At 37.4% G+C, this 19,980-nt stretch overlaps 1 protein-coding gene across 1 annotated transcript; it reads left to right on the top strand.

The window, feature by feature from the left end:
- Positions 1–1,163: 1,163 nt before the first annotated feature.
- LOC113097038 (transmembrane protein 53-like) lies at positions 1,164–3,314 on the top strand. Its single transcript, XM_026262271.1, is given in 5 exon segments — positions 1,164–1,282; positions 1,284–1,305; positions 1,525–1,610; positions 1,612–1,629; positions 2,273–3,314. Coding segments are annotated over 5 exon segments (858 nt in total). The 5' UTR covers positions 1,164–1,249; the 3' UTR covers positions 2,972–3,314.
- The last annotated feature ends 16,666 nt before the right edge of the window (positions 3,315–19,980 follow it).

Genomic DNA, 19,980 nt, shown 5'->3' with positions numbered 1-19,980 from the left:
AATTAATCTAACTCAAGTAAACTGAGCTGGTAAGATTTTTCAACCTCAAAGTACAAGTAACTTACTAAAAGCAAGTGTAAATAGCAGGTTGATAAAAACTGATTAAAGTCAAATTAATATTTTTAATTAAATAGCATGTTTGCATTTACAGTGTATAACATAACTAATAACCATCTATTTGTTTTTTTCTGGTTTAATCTGAGTATATATTCTGGCGTGGCATATACAAATATCTTAAGTAGTCCTGTTTATTTCTAACATTCATTGTATTTTTAATTGTTGTCTAAGTGTCGCAATAAAACAAATCCAGAAAAATTGAGTGTGTTTTTTTGTTTTATTTCTGAGGTCCAAAATGTAAAAAGTTGTCATACAGGCATTAAAGGCTACTTACCAAAAGGTTTTAACCTCACATTTAAAGTGAAAATGAGTTCACATTTAGTTTTGCAAAAAAAAAAAAGATATAAAAAAATAAAGAAAGAAAAACAAGTAAATTGTAAAATACTGTGCCCATAAGGAGACATGGTCGGTTCCCTAAACATAAGAAGTAGTGGTCATGATAAATGGCTGTGTTACCTTGACAAAATGATCTTGTGTCCCACGACATAATATAACGTTCCCACGAGTTAATATGACATTCCCTCAAATTAATAGCTCATGCCACGACATATTATCACGTTCCCACAATTTATTATGTAGTGGCCATGGCAAAACTAAGTGAACCGACCATATCACCTTACGAGCACCCTAGAATTGTGATCATCTGTTGATTATACAATTTTGAAAAACAATTTAGTAATGGAAATACATAAATTTTGACTCATATACACAACTTTGACCACAGTAATCTCTTTCTTTATACATATTCGTACAGTGGCTCTAAAAATTTAACAATTAAAATACTTAACATGTATGAATTTCATTGTAGTAGATTGTCAGAACTTGCACTTTACACCATAAATATTGTTGAATCGTTTAATTTTAGTTAACTGAATACAATTATTAACCCTTTTAACTTTTTATTAAAAAGGTTTGTTTTTTGTTGTAGGTACCTTTATTTTGAAGTTGTCTGTTACTTGTGAATCGTGACCCGGATGTTGTATGAAACAATGGCACGCTGATGTTTCCTGCTTCACTCGTGTATCGCCCCTGTCTCTGACGTCCTCTCAGCATCACAAGAGCAGTGTAACGCGACACTTGTTTCAAGTGAATTATTAATGGCAGACAGACGACTGGGGAAATAACCGTAAATATGGGGGATGATGGTATAGACTATAACATAGTTTTTTCCAGAGGCACTGATCTCAGGTAAGTGCTGTTCTGAGGATGTCAGCAACTCTGGGTTGCCCTGTTGCCCAATTCCCTGCGCATATGCCCAGTAGAAATATTTAACTTAGAGCAAATGAATGGAAGCCTGGTTAAATCGTAGTTTAGAGATGTTAAATAGAATAGGCCACTCATTCACACACTGTAAGTGCGTATCATTGGATCCGGGTTGTTTGGACGCATTATTTCTTGTCTTGACAGAGAAGCACTGGCGTGGATCGAAGGAGCCAGTCGTTATTCTGCTGGGCTGGGCGGGCAGCAGAGACAAACATCTCGCCAAATACAGCTTCTATTTATAATCAACAGGTCACACATTTTCCTATGCCTTGAAAACATTACACATATTGTTGTTTCTTCATATATGTGAATATATGAAGATATATTGTTTTATATATGTAATTATTTTTTATTTATATTTGTATTTATGTTATTAAAACATCATATGTCTTATGTTTCATATTGAGCATTATATCTTTAATAACTTTTGAGAACGTTTTTTGGTAATTGTAATTCAATATTTCACTCTGAATCATCATAGGTGTAGTATTAATTTCAGTAATATTTAGTAATACTATAACTATAAAAAGTTTTAATAATCATTCTAATTCTGTGAGAATATATCCACATCACAGCTATAATGACAACGACGCAGGAACAATATCATTGAAATCATATTTAGACCATTTGTTTTTAAGCATTTAAAGCATCAGATGTCGTAACTGGCTTATAATGAACAGAACTTTATCATCTGCTAGTGTGGATTTATATGGTTAATGTTATACTTATATACTTCAGACAATAAAATTGCACATAAAAAAACAATTAATGTGACCTAACAAACAAACAAAACAAAAATGAAATCTGATTCATTTAATAAAATTGGGACATTAAGGTGGACCATAGTTACACATATATAGTGTACTTCTGACAGCTTCTCTTTTCTTGGTAGGGATGTGTGACTCTACGCTACACAGCTCCTTTGAAGACCGTTTTTATTTCAGAATCACTTGGCTACAAGGAACTAAGAAGCACTGCGCAAAAACTACTTGAACTTCTGTTTGACTACGAGGTGGAGAACAACCCAGTTTTCTTCCATGTTTTCAGCAATGGGGGCTTCATGCTTTACCGCTACATGGTTGAGTTATTGCACAGTCACAAGCAGTTCAATACTCTGTGTGTGGTGGGCACAGTTGTGGACAGTGCCCCTGGCAGTCAAAACGTTATAGGGGCCCTAAGAGCGCTCAAAACTACCTTAGGGCCCAAAGTCAATCTGCTTCTGCAGTACTTCCTCCTGGCACTGTTTGCTGTGGCCATTTTCCTTCTCAGAATTGTTTTGTATCCTGTGACCAAGTACTTTCACAAGAATCACTATGATGCCATGATGGAGCACCCGCCCCCTTGGCCTCAGATGTACCTCTATTCCAGAGCAGACAGGGTGATCAGGTACAGGGATGTGGAGAAGATGGTAAAAGTGTTGCTGGAGAAAGGGCTGACAGTTGAAAGTTTCGATTTCATCACCCCAGCCCATGTGAGTCTATACAGAGACTGTCCGGAGGACTATTCCAGCAGGTGCAGGAAGTTTCTGACCCGCTGCATGAGTTCTTCAGAGGAGACCATGACAAAAAAGCGTCTCCAAGTTCAACACTGATTACACAATTCTTGATCAGCTTGTAAATATACACACACACTGTAAATTTCTGTGTGCACCAACCATCCTATTTGAGAAATAAAAGGACTGCTATTTAATAAATAAAAAACTAAGCTCAACATGAAATTTTAACAGGGTTACATTTGTATCCTAATCTCTAATGTATTTGTTTTATGCTGTGAATTAAATTGTAATCTAGGGGGTTACTGGTTTATTACAATGATTGAGATTTTTAGACATTGTGAACGAGTATGTTTGTGTATTTAGACATTGTAAATGGATAATTTAATGTATTTGAGTAATGCGCCTTTCTTAAATAAAAGCTTCTGTTGAATAAGCTTGATAAAATTCAACTTTTGCAAAGGGAGGTCAGTACTGTCAGTAAGCTGGCCGGTTGCTTGAACTTCCAGAGTCTCAAGACAGGTCATACCATCTGTTACATATGTCACTACATAAAACTGTAGATTTGTCCAATTTGAATCAGAAAGGTAACCACTAGTTCTCAAGACTGCCTCTAATTAAAGTGCATCTGACCCAAGAAAATAGAGTTGTAAAAATATTGTCAATTTCCACAACAAAACAACAAAAGTTTTTGAAACTGCAAATCAATTGCAAAGTGATTGACTCTTTCGAAATGCTTGAAACTCCGCACGATAAGGGCATCTGTTGGTTAAAGTATTGTAAATGCAGTGAGAATGCAGCAAAAACTGAAATTTTAGTATTTATGAAGTCAGTATGAAGTGTGCACTGAGGCACTGATTCGAAACAAAAGATTCGTAAAGGTTTCTAAGCTTTGCCTGTTTTTCATTTATTCTCCTCCTGATGGTGTGCACTATCTAACCTGAGAGTGAATGCTCTTGTGTAGATTAAAACAATGTACTTTTTGCTTTTTTGGGGAAGTCGTGGCCTAATGGTTAGCAACTCGGACTTGCAACTGAAAGGTTGTGAGTTCGAGTCTCGGGCCGGCTGGAATTGTAGGTGGGGGGAGTGCATGGAAGGTGCTCTCTCCACCTTCAATACCACGACTTAGGTGCCCTAGAGCAAGGCATCGAACCCCCAACTGCTCCCCGGGCGCCGCAGCATAAATGCCTGCCCACTGCTCCAGGTGTCCTCACAGTGTGTGTGTGTGTGTGTTCACTGCTGTGTGTGTGCACTTTAGATGGGTTAAATGCAGAGCACGAATTCTGAGTATGGGTCACCATACTTGGCTGAATGTCATGTCATTTTCTTATGACAGAATTGTCTTTTGCGTCTGTTCTCTTTAATGAATAATGCATATTGAGCCTATTGAATCATTGTTTCAAACGGTTTTGAATCAAGATGGTTGTCATAAAAAATCCTTATCCAATAATCACAACAGACGGGATGGATCTTGAAAAAGCAATATTTTACCCTAAAGCAGGGACTGCTCTGTCAGACTGGCCACTCAGTACAGCAACAAACAAACCCATTGAGTAACAATGCTTCTTTATATTCATATTGCATTCCCCCCCCCCCAGTATTTACAACATAAAACCAGTTCCTTGTGCTCAGCTGCCACGGTAGCAATCATCATTTACAGAGTTAATCCTACCTATATAACGGCATTATAGAATATCTTCAACAGCAGTGCAGTATCTTCACCTCATATTTGTCATAGAAAGATATTTCACTTCCAGCCAGGTAAAATTGGCCTTTGTCTGTCTTGACAGTCAGCCAGCTCGTGATCAGGAGGGCTTTAAATTGGTCAGACAGAGGTTCTGATGGCATGTCTCCGACTGTCACGTCTGACATTTCAGAGTGAGTCACTGGCATTTGTCTCTCTGAAAATAGCCGTCTGTGGCACTTCATATATCATTTCAAGCCACTGATAGGGAAGAGAGAAAGAGAGGATTTTATTTATCTGTTTAGACAGATGAACATTGTTTATTGTTTCTGTCCGGCTGGTTAAGACGCATGCATTGCTTATGTGTTTTCTTGAAAAAAGTGTTTCAGGACTGACTTTAAATTAAATTATGTGATAGTACTAGTGATAGTATTAGTTTTCTGTAAGGGTATAAGTATAAAAACAATAGATGTCCATGGAAAGCCACCCACAGTTAAAAGAAATCTAATCTGTGTGTGTTTTCAGATTCAGATTGCCATAAGTTTATTGTGATTACCACCATAAATAAAATGATGGAGCACAATAAAAAATGAGAACAACTCCAAAATGTAAGATTTGGAATATTTCTCTTTTTGCTGCGAGTCGGTGTTTGCTAAAGTCCAGTGATAACTGTTTTGTCTGTATGTGCTGTAGCACATTAGTTTCAGTAGAGAGCAGCATTTTTCCATGGTTCACCTACTGTATCGTGTAAAGCACGTCTCTCCATCCCTCTGCCTTTGAGTGTTCTGTGTGATAGCTTGTCGTTTTTTTTTTCAGCGATCTAGCTATAACACCACTGTTTTCAAGGCTTAATGTATACTTCCTACTTTGTGAAGCATGTATGTGAAGCAATTAAGTACAATATTTAAACTCAGCTAATATTATTGATCACATCTGATATGCTGCTCAGATCAGGAGTAGAAGCATTTCATCCCAAGGTTAACAGGAGAAGATGACCTTTTGGCTTTCATAGAACTTTTATCATTGGATTTCTTTTAAGCAGCAGGCCTGTGTAATTGACAGCACACTGTGTAATGACAACGCCTGGAAAAAGTCCTGAAATTGCCCTGGGAGTTAATGAAGTCGCACAGTGTGATGAGGGAAGATTGTGGTGGAAAGGGGTCAACAGGCCTCTTCAGCCCTCTCGTCCATGGAAAATGGCTGCTGTCAGCCGCTGAACATTATGGGGATCTGAATGCCCACACAGCACTTGCCCAGAGATGAATTATTTAAAACAGTGCCCTTTGGCAGATGAGCCTCGTTTGCACTACTAGGGACAAGCAACAGTGAAAAAGAAAAGTAGGCTCCTTAAATAGTTTTGTAATGAAATGTATTTATATTTTTAAATAATTTACATCATCTATTTTCTTCGGTTATATTTCTACATAAGACACTGGCTATGTTCAGAATGTAATACTGGCTTTCAAATGACTGAATACTCAGTGTACATTGTATAATGCATACTATTTTTAAAAAACTGAATCAAATGACATTATATCAATATTTAATACATCATTGAATTTCACATCACTTTGTATGTACGCAATCTCCAAAAGTGGTAATTTTGTGATTTTATTCCAATTTCATGAAAACATGTTATGTCTGATAAGATAATGAATAAATAAAGATTAATAATATTATTTCTGTTCAATCATTACACTAGCAATTAATGGTCAATGTAAGTGCATTGCAGTGTGGTATACAGTCAATAAGCTCTGTTGTATATTGCACATTTTGGGAAATGTAATAGTTCATCCATGTATTCAGTACAGAAAACGTGCATACAGTTCATACAGTATACGTTGTATATACTATGCATTTTAATAAGTATTATGATAGTAAGCTATGCTGAACATCCAAGATCTACCTGCTTGTGTCAGTGCTGTAGGCCTGGGTGGGTGCAATGTCCAACCTTGAACAACAGATGGCAGTATCAGCCAATGCAGCAGTAATGCTAGAGTCTGAAAACTATGTCCATTAGCAAAACAGCCCAGTGAAGCACAGAGAATTTGGTCTGCCTCCTCATTTTAAAACACCTCCGAACGCCACTGGCTCAGAATTATTATATATAATTATTACATTAAGTTATCATACGCAGAGATTTTTATGCTATTTTGTAGTAGCACACTCTTTTTCGTAGCGGTAGCCTACATTTTCTGGTGATCAGCTTGTGATGCTCTCGACCATATTAAACAAAATATTTTATTTTATTTTTATATAACTTTTTTGAATCATAACCTGGAGTTAAAAGATAACCTGAAGCATTGGCATTTACAGTCAATAGCCATCAAACACTGAGGGGGATGTCTGTGAATTTTCTAAATCTGTTTTGGTATTTGTGACTGTCACCCTCTTTTACTTTGAGTTTAATGTCAAATCGTACGTTTGTTTTTACATGCATTGCCCTTTGGATAACTGAGATAGACTGCTTGTGAAGATATACTGCCATATACAATCGCCATGCACTCGGTTAGGTTCATGCTCCATTTCTGAAGAGCAATATCTGATATGATATTGTTGCCCTTATTCAAGGAGAAATCGGTAAATCTGTCATGACAGTCTGAGTTATTAGATAGCCCAGGAAGAAGTTTTAATGTTTCAGAGGATTTAAATGATCTTACTGTTAAATGATCTTATCTTACTGAGGATCTGAACAGTATTATCTTACAGGTGAACTCAGAAATTAGGGGGCCTGGATCTAAATGCAGACTAATCTTAATAAAGATAAATAAAAAAATGAACAAAAAACAGAACTACGGAAGAACACCAACTAAACACTAGTAAAGACAACCAAGACCTAACCAACTTAATAGATCCAGCAGATTAACATTTATATCTTCAGACACTCAGCATTGGTTCTTGTTTTGTCCTGTTTCTTTCTTTTTTTTTTTTTTGGTTTATATTTATTAAATTAATTTATGCTGCACTTGAATCCATACTTCCCTTTTTTCTGATTTTCCCATCATTATAGACACCATCATTAACTCACTCTTTTGTTATGTTTTTCTTCGGTGGAACAAAAGAAGGTATTTTTGAAAAATGATATGTTTGAAATATTTTTGTCCATGAGGTCCAAAACAACACAGACTATACCCCAAAATATCTTCTTTGACATGAGGGTGAATAAAGGATGACAGAATTAACATTTGGGGTTGAATAAATCTTCCATCTCATGAAACCCTTGCTGAGATGGTTTCGAATTGAAGATACTTCCCTTCCAGTCAATACTAAAGCCTTGTTGCTCATGCCTGGGTTGTGACCTATCCTTCCTGAAGTTTGATGTGTCAACAGTGTTGTATTCTATGCGGTGTCTCGGGTTTAGAGGTTAACCATAAGCTGATGTCTCTGTCTGCTCTTTCCTCTTCCATCCGCTGTATTTGTGTCATCTTTTGTTTTGCAGCTTTGGATGTCTGGTGTCAGGAAACGGACACATCACATCAGCCCATGTTTGTCCTTCCGTCTCCTTTACTCCCCCGCTTTTTTGGCACAGTGACCCACGGCCGCTTACAGTAAGCCTGCAGGGCCAATTCCGGCCCGCTGGCCTTTTCCTCCACATCTGTTTCAGACGAGACATGCTGTGCTAGAGCTTCAAGTCCCTTCCACTAATGAGCAAAGCATCCCACCGAAAGGAACATTGAACGTCGGCCCCCCTCCCACTCGGGATGAAAGCGCGAGAGAGACATGACCAAAGTCGTCCGCGCTTTGACAAAAATAAAAAGCTTCCCTGGTGTGTAACTTGAGGAATTGAACACTCAGAGAAGAGAGAAGGGCTTCCAGTCGGACTAGGCTTGCAACAGACCTCTCCAACCCCCCTTCCAAGTTTCCACTTATGAGAATGAAGAGAAATGAAGAAGAAAGGGAGAAGGAAGAGAAAGAGGCCCTCAGCGTGCGAACAGCACCTCTCTCGGAGACATCGTTCAAAGTGACTGTGCTTCACAGAGCCCCTTCAAGAGAACATCTCCGGCTCTTCACAGCCATCGCATCTGACAAGCAGTGGGCTCCTGTTAAAAGCACTGTCGAATTAGATGTACAAAAAAACAAACCTATTCTACAGTACAGGAAGACTTGGTTCAAGAGTGCATGTGTTTCAATGGCTCGGTTTGAAAGATTGAAAGTGTAAAAGTGTGACGACACTGGTCCCCAAGCAAGCGTGGGGTGTGTTTAATTTGACTGATATAGGGCACTGCAGACAGAAGTATGTCTAATGAAGGGGAGATATGTACTCTTGTGTGACAGCCCTCCAGAAGCAAGGGCTCACAAAAGCTCTAAAGAGGCACAGAAACAAAGCAGCTGGCTTTTGATTCTGCCTTACAGCTGACACTTCAGCTTCTCTTCTTCTCTAAGGCAAAAGTCTCTTTGTTATATGTTCTGTGTTATTGAATTTTCAAGTATATATAAGATATATAAGAGCAAAGAAACACACTGGCCCTAAAAAAGTACACTTTTGCCACATTTAAAATACGTATGAATGACCTATTAGAGAACATAATTATTTCTAACTTTTTTTTTTTTTACAGCATTAAAATATAAACAAACATTTATAACCCATTTATATAATGTATACTTTGAATTAATTTAGTTATATATAATATTTCTTTATGTTATGTATTTATATTTATGTAGTTTAGATTTTATTATTAACTTTATGTTGTCTATAACTAATGTATTCTCAAATCAATTAAGTTCAAATACGCATTATTGGAATGTGCAGTAGCAAAAATAATCAAGCAATGCAATCACAGCCTGCTGATTTGGTGTCAAGACTGAAATATCTAGAAATAAACAACAAAAATGTCTGCACTGCATAAAAATTTACTTTTTGAAATGTTTATTTAGTTGAAACAGGAAAAACAGACATTTTGGTTAGCTGTCTTTAGTGTCTTCAGTTAAATTACTAAAATATAAAACTACACACAGATATATACACATACATATATAAATATGTTTACATATATTTTTATAGATTTATATATACGTGTGTCTCTGTGTGTATATATATATATATATACTTTTTTAATTAAAAGAAATGTTGTTGTTCTTAGATTTGCTTCAGACTTGGCTCTGCTCTCTCATCTGTTATAATGAGAGGATCTTCAACATTGCATTAGTCTGAGTGGGCATTCTGATATTATCCCAAATCTGGACTGAGCAGTGGTCTCTGTCTGCCCTCTGTGGTGTCAGGTAGCTAAGCCAAGAGAAAACCTTGACATTTTGTTCAAAGACTCTGAACCTGAACGCTGAACCATGGGTTACTCTGTTTTATTTTTCGCCATGTTTTTAATCTTTTAATTAGTATATTAACCTATTATTTCCAACAGCAGAGTGCACTGCATAGCCAGTGGGTTATGTTCTGAGGAATACCTGTATATCGGTTCTGAAAATAAAAATGAATATATAAGAATAATATATATAAGAATTATTGCATACATTTATTTATTTGAGAAATAATTATATAAAAAAACAGTTGCTGTGTATTTGTGTTTTATTAAATGGGTTATATTTCTGCAAAAAACACCTCATGTAAAATAACAGAGGCTCCTGGGGAGCAACAACCTTGACATCATTATAATAATCTTCTTTGTGTGCTTAAGAGGGTGGGACTGTGTTTAGCTTTGGTCCCATTAGTAAAAATCTCATGATTTATGCAGCTGCCGGTAGACTAATATCTTTAAAATTTTGCCTGGGACAACGATTCATCTTAAAGAATAATGAGAGGAGGTTTCGCTCTATGCAAAGCGCATTAAGGCTAAATGAGGAGTCTATTACTCAAATCTGGCTGATAATCTGTTAGACCTCGCCAACTAAGCAGATTTAGATGTGTCACCACGATGACGGGCCCTACCACGTCAGAAAATCACAGCAGCCTGATGTTTAAAAACAACCCTCTACAGCTGCCACTACCCTTGGACACACATCACTTATCTGCATATCTGTTATCGTACCAGAATTAATCTGCTCTTCCCCTCCCACACAGCCTATAAGGGGTTCAACTTGTGTAAGAAATACTCAGGAGACTCGTGACAATGGCCGTGTTTGTGTGGCAAAAGCCTGTTTATCATTGGGTTAATTAACACGCAGGGGTTTATTCCTCCACCACACGTGACTAGCTGTGGTGCAGCAAAGATGATCATGTCTCCCTGCTGCTCTTTTGTCTCAGTCATATAAATGTAATTAACAGTGACAAACCCTTGCTGTGTTTACTGATATTTATATATATGTTGTATATAATGGGGTCAGCAGTCAAAGACCACTAGTGGAAATATTTATACTTTGCATCTGTTGAATTGAATAGATTTTTGTTAATTTTATTTAGGCTATTTATTTACTACAGATTATCAGCAACATGAATTTAGCTCTTTTTTTTCATTTAAAAATGTACATGAATTTCAGAATGTCTTGGTGTTTGTTTATTTATATTTTGTTTAGAATGAATTAAACAATAAAAACACTATAAAAGTTATTTATATCCACTAGTGGTCTCAGTAGGCTAGTCTCTGAATTTTGGACTTCAATGTTAATTTGATGTGCTTTTCTGGAAGATAACAGTGTAAATATTTGGTACAATTATAAACATAAAAAAAAGAAAAAAAAAAGAAAAATAACTACAAAAAAGCTCTAGCGATGACAAACCTCAATATTCGGGACAGAATATTAAGCCAGACGTGGTATCAATCAGGTTAGTTGCTATAAACATATTTAAGTGACTTTTGTTTAAAATTTTACTTCAAACTGTTTTTCTGCAAAGAGTGTAGCTGCTAGTAAAAGAAGACATTTACACTTATGCCCGCTCTGTAGCGCCCCTTGTGGCACTGCAGAGAATGCAACGTGAAACATTTCGGAATGTGGCAACTCAACAAAAGAAATTATGTAGCTAGTGCCTTTTTTACAAAGCTGCCATGACATAATAGCGGTTAAAACAAATACGAAACTACTAAAAAACAAAATACAGCTTACGTTTTCATTTTTGTCATAGTTTGTGTTGGCAAAGGAACTTACGGGAGAAATGTTCAAAACAGAATTATTGAGTTGGAGATCCTGGCATGAAATCCAAACTAATTAAGCGCAACAAATCACCTCTTTATTATGATAATGAAGAAAAAATAAATCAGTTTGGCTCTTGTCCTGAGAGAAAGCAGTCTGTCCTGACTCCTGTGATATCAATATCGGCTGCTGTCATACTTTCTTCTTGTTTAAATGGAAAGTTTGACCTTTCTTAGAAAAAAATACTGGTAAGTGGGACAGAAGTGACTTACAGGGTGGAATTAGAATATTTGGGAGTTGAAACCCATTGTTTGCTTTAGTAGTTACAGTTCTGGTAGAACAGGACACAGCACGATTGTTAAAGTATAAATTACTCTTATAAAACATTTATGCTCTTTTGTAGTCTTACAAACTTAGTAAATGAGTAAGAGTAACCGGAAGTGGTAGTTGAAAGTGTAAATATAGCATTGAGCTGTGTATTCATTCCCCCCCTCCCCCACTCAAGATAGATATTTAAAGGTGCAATAAGAATTTTCTGTCCTCATTGAAATGAATAGTATAGACATGTGAATAGTAATTTTGGAAATACCAATAGACTACTCAGCAGCTTCCACCTGCACAGCATTAAGTAAAAAGTGCTAAGGGACTCTTTAAATGTTAGGTTAACTTTAGTATGAAACCCACAGAACTGGCACTGAAAGTGATTTCATGGGGTGTGTTTTGACCATCATGTTGCTTGGCAGGGGACAGAGTTAAAACTGCAGCCATTCAAACCTGGGAAAATGGGTGACCTGTACACGGCAGATCATGTTTTGAATGGCCGTTTGGTACTAATTAATGGACTGCGGCCCATTTCTGGCCTGAAGTTAAACATAAATGGCGTGAATTAAACATGGGCATTCCTCATCTTGGCATTACTTAAACTCTAGGAGACAAAACCCAATGGAACGGCTGTGACCGCAGTTGCCATTGGGTGCTAAATGCATGCCGATGTGCACTTCACTTCACCCCACCCCACCCCCCGTGCATAAATTACCACCTTCAGCGTCTGCCAATGGCATTAGCACCCAACAAGTTCACCTCGGCTGACAATAGTTAATTTGCACTAATGATGCTTTATTCCTCCCATTACATTAAATCATTTCCCTCCACTGCTCAACCTTTCTGTGTGCCAGTGTGATTCCTTCCCTTGCACAATGTCATTTAAATAATAGAAACATGATCTACAAAATATTACCGCCACATTATCTGATCTGAACAGTATTTACCTGACCCCTGGCTGGAAAGAAGCTTGTGGCACACATTAAAGCGCTCATTTCACATCCTCAAGCCATCTAGGGATGCTTTTTGGCTTCTGAAGAGGAACATTCTTCAAAACTTTTGCCAAAGTGTTTTTTTCTGTTAGGAAAAGTAAAAGTTTTATTGCACTCGAATTTCAAACTGTCAGAAAATAAACTAAATCCTAGTCTCGGTAATAGAATGAGACTGGTCAGCCCTGCAGCACTGGGTGTCTTTCATTTAAATGACACTAGTCTGAAAGAATAGTCATAAGTACTGCGAAGGGATGACATTTTCAGCACTGTTACATCACTTTTAATCGAATAGAGGTGTGTAATTGGTACCGTATAAGCATGAATACATTTTTAAGAATATTACACTAGGAAAGAGTGTACTCTAATATTGCTTTTAAGATAAAGTACACCAATGGAGCAGCATTATCATTTTAATGCTAATTTGTACCACTTGTCTCACTGGGAATTATCTCCTTGTACTACTTTTATCCTGTATTTAATTAAATTTACTAAAAAGAGTTAGGCGATGAAAACTACCAGAAGGATTTACAGAGGTTTCTTACCACACTTATTCGGATCTAGTACTTCCTTTTTCTTGGTTTGTTTTGCTCTACTTTAGCTTACAGTTTTAGCTGATTGCTTAAATAAATAGAGCCTGTTAAAATAAATCAAACAGGTAAAAGGTCTCTCCATAAAACTGTGTCTGCGATGCTGTTGTTCCTGTAGTTCTGATGCAATATATTCCTTTTAAAACTTTTTATTGTATATAGATCTGTTGGGACTTTTGATGCGTACTGAAATTAACACTAGAATTAAGCAATTGTTGACATTGAATGGTGTGGTTTTGTTGCTTTCTAGAACATTATTTATATATTCAGTCTGCTTTACTCGACTGCAGAGCCTGTGTAAATTAAAACCATTTCTTTGCGAACTTTTGCGAATCGTTACCTGAGTAAGCAGGACTTAGCCCTGGTCAACAGTAAGGCTTCAATCTCATTAGCGGTTGATTAATGAAAGAGACTGTAACATCATATTAAACGTAGCAGCACATTCGCAAAGAGGCAATTTTACAATTGGTCTAGAGTTATGGGTGCATATGTTGAAAGGATCAGTTTGAATAAGGCAATGCTCATTCGTTATGTTTAATTGTTCCCTGAGGAAGCTTTTAGTCTGGGTGAAATATGATTCTATTAGAAAACGATGCTTTCCCATTTAGAGCAAACAGACATGAATTATCTAATTTGGACCCTTTTCAGGACTGTGCTGTGTTATAGCCGAGGGTTTAAGAGCCTTACCATTTCATGCTTCCATTTGAGAACAGTGTGTGTGGAGGAATGGACAGTGTGTGGAGGAAAGAGAGATTGTTTCCCCTGCAGTGGAAATGAAAGGAAATCTTGAAGGACAGAACTGCATTGTATTAAGAAAGTGGGCTTTATAATGTTACATTTGCACGAGTTTTGTAGGTATGGATGAAAGAGTGTTTTTATTGTTTGTGTTAATTCTCTGCAACCTAGACAGTTTCCCAGGGTGATGGAAATATGAAATATGGAAATCACAAAATGTTAAGATTGTGTTGTCCAGGCTATTCAAGTTTATAAAGACAACACCTATTTTAAAATTATATTTAATAACTTTTCTTAATGTATGTTTAGTTTAAGAAAAAACCTTAGTAAAATGATTAGTTCAATCATTACACACTGCCACCTATGGCTGGCTGAACACATTATCCAGGTGGAAAGCAGCTGCATCCCAAAGAAGGCATTTCTGTGGGTCCCACTCCCACCTGGAGAACAGCATTGAAGGGGCTGACCACGGTTGACCTTTGTGCCGAATCAATGACCTCACTTCCCTTAACATCACATGGGAAGAAGCCAAAGATCTGGTCGTTGACTCCTTGAGTGGAGAAGAAGATGTTACTGTAGACATTTTCGTAGACTTTTTCTGAAAGGGGTCATATGATGTGATTCAAGATTTCGCTGTAGTATTGTTGCTGCTGCCGCCATGTCATGGAGATGCTGTGTGTTTCATTGTCAAAGCGAAACTACTTTGTTTGGTCTTCCAAAAGAGGACACAGCTAGAAAATCAGCGGTAAAGTTGTATTTACAACACTGTTCTGGAACAGTTCAAACCAAATATTCAGATGCGTGCAGCACATTTTACGGAGGACAAGGACTGGTTCCTGGGAAGAGTAGCTAACAATGCTGGTGTTCTGACACATAATGCTGACTCACAGCCTGTAAGGACATTTTCATATTTAAAGGATTTGCCACTGGTGATTCAAACGTGAGTTTTGAGCAGTGTAGAGTAGCGCTTGTTGTTTGTCATTTCTATGATCACAAATGCAGACATGGTTTTATGTTTACACAGTGAGTGTAATGTAATGCGTAAAAATACAGTATAAGTCATTATAATCAGTAATTATGTCCACACTGGTTGCTACAATACCTTGTTTTGTAATGTGTTTTATTAGTTTTGTCTTGTTGCACCGGGACACAGCGTTACAGTAGGGTAAGGGTTGTAACATTTCCATCACACGCTTGAGGTATTCGGCCAATCACAACACAATGCCAATTTAGAGCACCACCTCGCTTTTCAAAACCATGAGCTAAGTAAAAATCTACGCATTTCAGAAAGGAGCATAGAGGAGGAACAATAATGTACACTGTAAAAAAATGACTGAATTTAATGGTAAAAGACTGTAAAAATGCTACAGTATAAATCTGTTAAATGGTTTACAGTAAATTCCCCTGCTATATACTGTGAAAAACTATATGGACATCACATGAATTGTATGGAGTTACTATTAATGGAGTGAAAAGCACTATAATTTACAGTGAATAACTGTAGATTGACATTCCCTGAATTCCCTGCATTACATTTCAAATTTTATGTTTGTTTTTTTAAATAACTATGTTTCTTCTTAGTTTTTTCATAACACTTTTGCATATTAGGGTGTGAGAACATGTCTATAGACCCTTCAGTACATGCAGGGCTCTTCTTCAATCATCTTCAATGTTTTGGCATTTTCCGTTCCTCTGTATTCTCAGAGAGAAGTAATTCTTGTATTAAAACTGAATGTTAGATTTTTGACATAATTGGCTCTTCATGTACAACTGTCAATTTGAAAAACATATTTTGGAGATTCAAATTTAATTGTAAATATATCATTTTTCCTGATTTGTCAGTGCCCAGTGCTGAATGAAATATTGAGTCTAATATTTTATTTTACATTCATATTTACATATCAGACAGTTGTCCATGTATGAATTTGATATTAGCTTCAAGGTCTATGGCCTTTTGCCTTCATGTCAACAGTAATAAATATCAAAGACATAATATGATCAGGCTTGATATTACCTTGATATTTTCTGTGGTTGCATTTTGTGCCCTCTCTCACAATGGATGGATTAATGCCTCAATGTACTCAAATATATACACGATTATTTTCAGAGATACCATTCAATTTGCTTGACCGGTCATTCTTACTTACCTGTGAGTCAGAGTAGCCCTCGTGTAAAATCCTTGTCACTTCATTCCATTTACCAATATATCAAATGATTTACCCTGGAATGGGACAGTGTTACAGTAACGATTAACCATTAACATTATCGCTTGTAAGACTCTTGACACCCAAGGAGTAAGTAGCTTTTTGCATGGGTGACATGTGAGGTGAAACATAATAAAGGTAATTTACTGCAAGGCAAATTCCATAGCTAAAGGTTCCCATGTTAAATAGCTCAGTGACCTTTAGCGGCTGATTACATAAAGGAGGCACAATCAGATTAGAGCAGGGAGGGAAAGGTCAAGCGCATTCGCGAGGGTGGACATTTCGGTCTACCTGGAGAGGCATCATCTCAGAGCGCCGTCCGGAAAAGCAGCCGTCGGCTGGGGCGAGGAGGTAGTTAGCCTTTGTGCCCCAAGAGCCGTTTACGTAAAGGCCAGCATCTGACATGGCTCATGTGTCCCCTTGCTTTCATGTCCCGACGGAGGGCACTGTACGTGAGAGTGTCTTCAACCTGAATGATCTGCAGAAGACCTGAGCTTCAGGATGTTGAGTTTTGTTGAAGTGAAGTCATGTGAAAATCTGAATGTCGAGCGTCTGAATTCAGTAGAGTGATTTGAGGTGTGTATTTTTTTTTTGGCTGTCATTGTCTCTGAGTGGATGCTGTCAGCTCATGCCTTTAATAGCTGATATTGTTAGCTTGTTCAGATACTGAATCATGTTAGCACAAAAACCTAAAAAACTAAATCAGTACACAATAGAGTAAGACTTATGCTAAGCACCCTCAAATGAAATCAATAGCACCCTCAGTTAAAGCTGTAATAATGGCATTTCATTGCAGATTTGGCAAACTATCCAGTATATATAAGGTTTGCATTTGGGGGATCGGTTTCTATTTATTTGCAGTGTGAGCAATGTAGCTAATAACTAGGGCTGGGTAAAAAAATATTGATATCGCGATATTAATCGATTCTCCTTTTTTACAGAAAAATATAGATTCTTTAAAGGGCTCAAATGAAGCTATTTTTAATATCATTATTTTTTGTATTTGGTGTAATGGAATATGCTGACATGCCTTAATGTTCAAAAAACAAATTATTTTTCAAATACTGTACATTATTGTAGGTCCTCTATTCCCCACCTCTCTCAAACGCGCCATTTTCTACAACATACTAGGTTTCGGTCATTTAAAGCACCAAGCCATTTGATTTTCCAGAACACTTGTATATGTGTGCACATATTACATGCAGTGTAAAACAGCAAATACCAAGTGTGTATCTGTTTTGATAGGATAGTGACCAGTGGTGGCTCCTGGGTTTTAAAATAGAAGAGGCACACTAATTGTATTGGTCTGGTGATCCCTGCTAATTATTATTATAATTTTTATTATTATTATTTGTTTAACCACTTTAAAATGGCTTTTTGTTTGCTTTTAGTCTGAAAACCATAGACTGTATAAAAACATGGACGTAGTGTCCGTGAGGTCCGTGATGTCACACATAGATTTCTGAAGAGCGTTTTTGAAGCTCTAAGTGGGCAGAACTGACCGTCGCCATCTTGGCAGTGCATCAACGTACGCCACTCCCGGATAATCAAAAATGGGCAAAGAGGCGGGAGCTGGTTGCTGAAACACAGCAGGAGACGTTCGAACTAATATCACGTAATTTACATCTCTATGATGATTGGTTATTACAAGAACTTTTCTCAGCACTCCTCAGCACTGAAAGTGAACACTAGAAGGAGATTGGCTATTTATTTTATTTTTTTTTACCAATGGAGGCACAATTCAATTCAATTCAATTCAAGTTTATTTGTATAGCGCTTTTTACAAAATAAATCGTTACAAAGCAACTTTACAGAAAATTATGTTTCTACAATATTTAGTAGTAGCTAGTAGTTTGTGCACATTTGCCAGGATTTTAGAAAAAATAATAATAATAATACAAGACGTAGTCAGCTAGACGATGAACTATCAATATTATTAAGTTATTATATGATTCAGTCACACATTTAGCAATAATTGTTAGTTCTGTTTGTTGATTCAAGGTTAGCATCATCTGGGGTCCTCTGAGGGTCAGCATCATCTCTTCTCAGGTGTTCTGGATCCAGACTGGAGCTTGTTTAAATCCTAGTTACCACGGGATGTAATCCCGTGGCGAAACATAGAAACAAAATACAGACATCATTAGCATAGCTGCTGATCCAACAAAGTAAAATTAGTTTAACCCAAGCTAATGAATAAAAATGCAACTTTGAACAGATGCAACTACACTCACAATTAAAAAGAAACATTATTCGAATGCTTGGCGAAAGAGATGTGTTTTTAATCTAGATTTAAACAGAGAGAGTGTGTCTGAACCCCGAACATTATCAGGAAGGCTATTCCAGAGTTTGGGAGCCAAATGTGAGAAAGCTCTACCTCCTTTAGTGGACTTTGCTATCCTAGGAACGACCAAAAGTCCAGCGTTTTGTGACCTTAGGGTGCGTGATGGATTGTAACGTGGTAGAAGGCTAGTTAGGTACGCTGGAGCTAAACCATTTAGGGCCTTATAGGTAAGTAATGATAATTTGTAACTGATACGGAACTTAATAGGTAGCCAGTGCAGAGACTGTAAAATTGGGGTAATATGATCATATTTTCTTGACCTCATAAGGACTCTAGCTGCTGCATTTTGGACGACCTGTAGCTTGTTTATTGAAGAAGCAGGACAAGAGCTCAGTGGTCCACCAGCCTCCCCCTCCTCTTCTCTATCATTTAACGGTTGTCACTATTCACTATAGAAAAGCAGTTCTTTCCAATTTTAATAACATGTTATGGTAGTACAGCTGAAAAATAACAAACCAAAAATACACATTCTGAGACCTGAACTTAAATGAATTGTGAATTTTATTAACATTAAATCGTCTTCCTCCCATTTTCACCTCCCATTTTCAAATTTTGTGGAAGCTGTGCCTCCCCTGCCTCCCCCGACGAGCCGCCACTGATAGTGACGTCAACTACTGTACCATTTGGCTGGAGAACTGCTATGCAACATCGCAAGCGCTCATTGTATAAAAAGAAAATGGGTAAAAAAACATGGAAAATCAGTGAGTGTTCACAAAAAATGTCACAGTTTCATAGATATGATAGAGTATTATTTTGCACAGTGCAGTTACAGACCCAGTGTTGGGTCAGTGAATGGTAGAAAAATGGCAGCTTAGAAAGAGCAGCGTTATCAAGTGGCTTTTCTCCACGTGTTGACAGCAGAATGGATCTGGGTGGCCCTGTTATTGTTATTATAATCTCATAGCACAACCTCCATCGCACTAGTGAGTCTGGCAAGCTGGGGAGATGGCGAGTGATGAGACACTGTTTGTGTGTGTGGCTGTGTGTATTTGAGCTAACTAGACTGTGTAAGTTGCCTGGGTCTACAGTATGTGTGTGTGGGCACACGTGTGTGTATGTGTGTGCGTGCAGGGTGGGAAGGCAGTTTGTCTTAGGCACAGATCGACGCTGGCTGGCCTGTCAGCTGGTTTTATGGCGGGCCCATTAAGGGGCTGACATGGTTAATGCTGATTGCGGCAGGCGCAGCGAGGACCTGACAGTAACAGTGTGCTGAGTGACGCAGAT

Source organism: Carassius auratus, unplaced genomic scaffold (genome assembly GCF_003368295.1).
Source record: "Carassius auratus strain Wakin unplaced genomic scaffold, ASM336829v1 scaf_tig00216074, whole genome shotgun sequence".
Lineage (NCBI taxonomy): Eukaryota > Metazoa > Chordata > Actinopteri > Cypriniformes > Cyprinidae > Carassius > Carassius auratus.
Note: the sequence above shows the minus strand (reverse complement) of the source record. Positions and strands in the feature narration are given on the sequence as shown.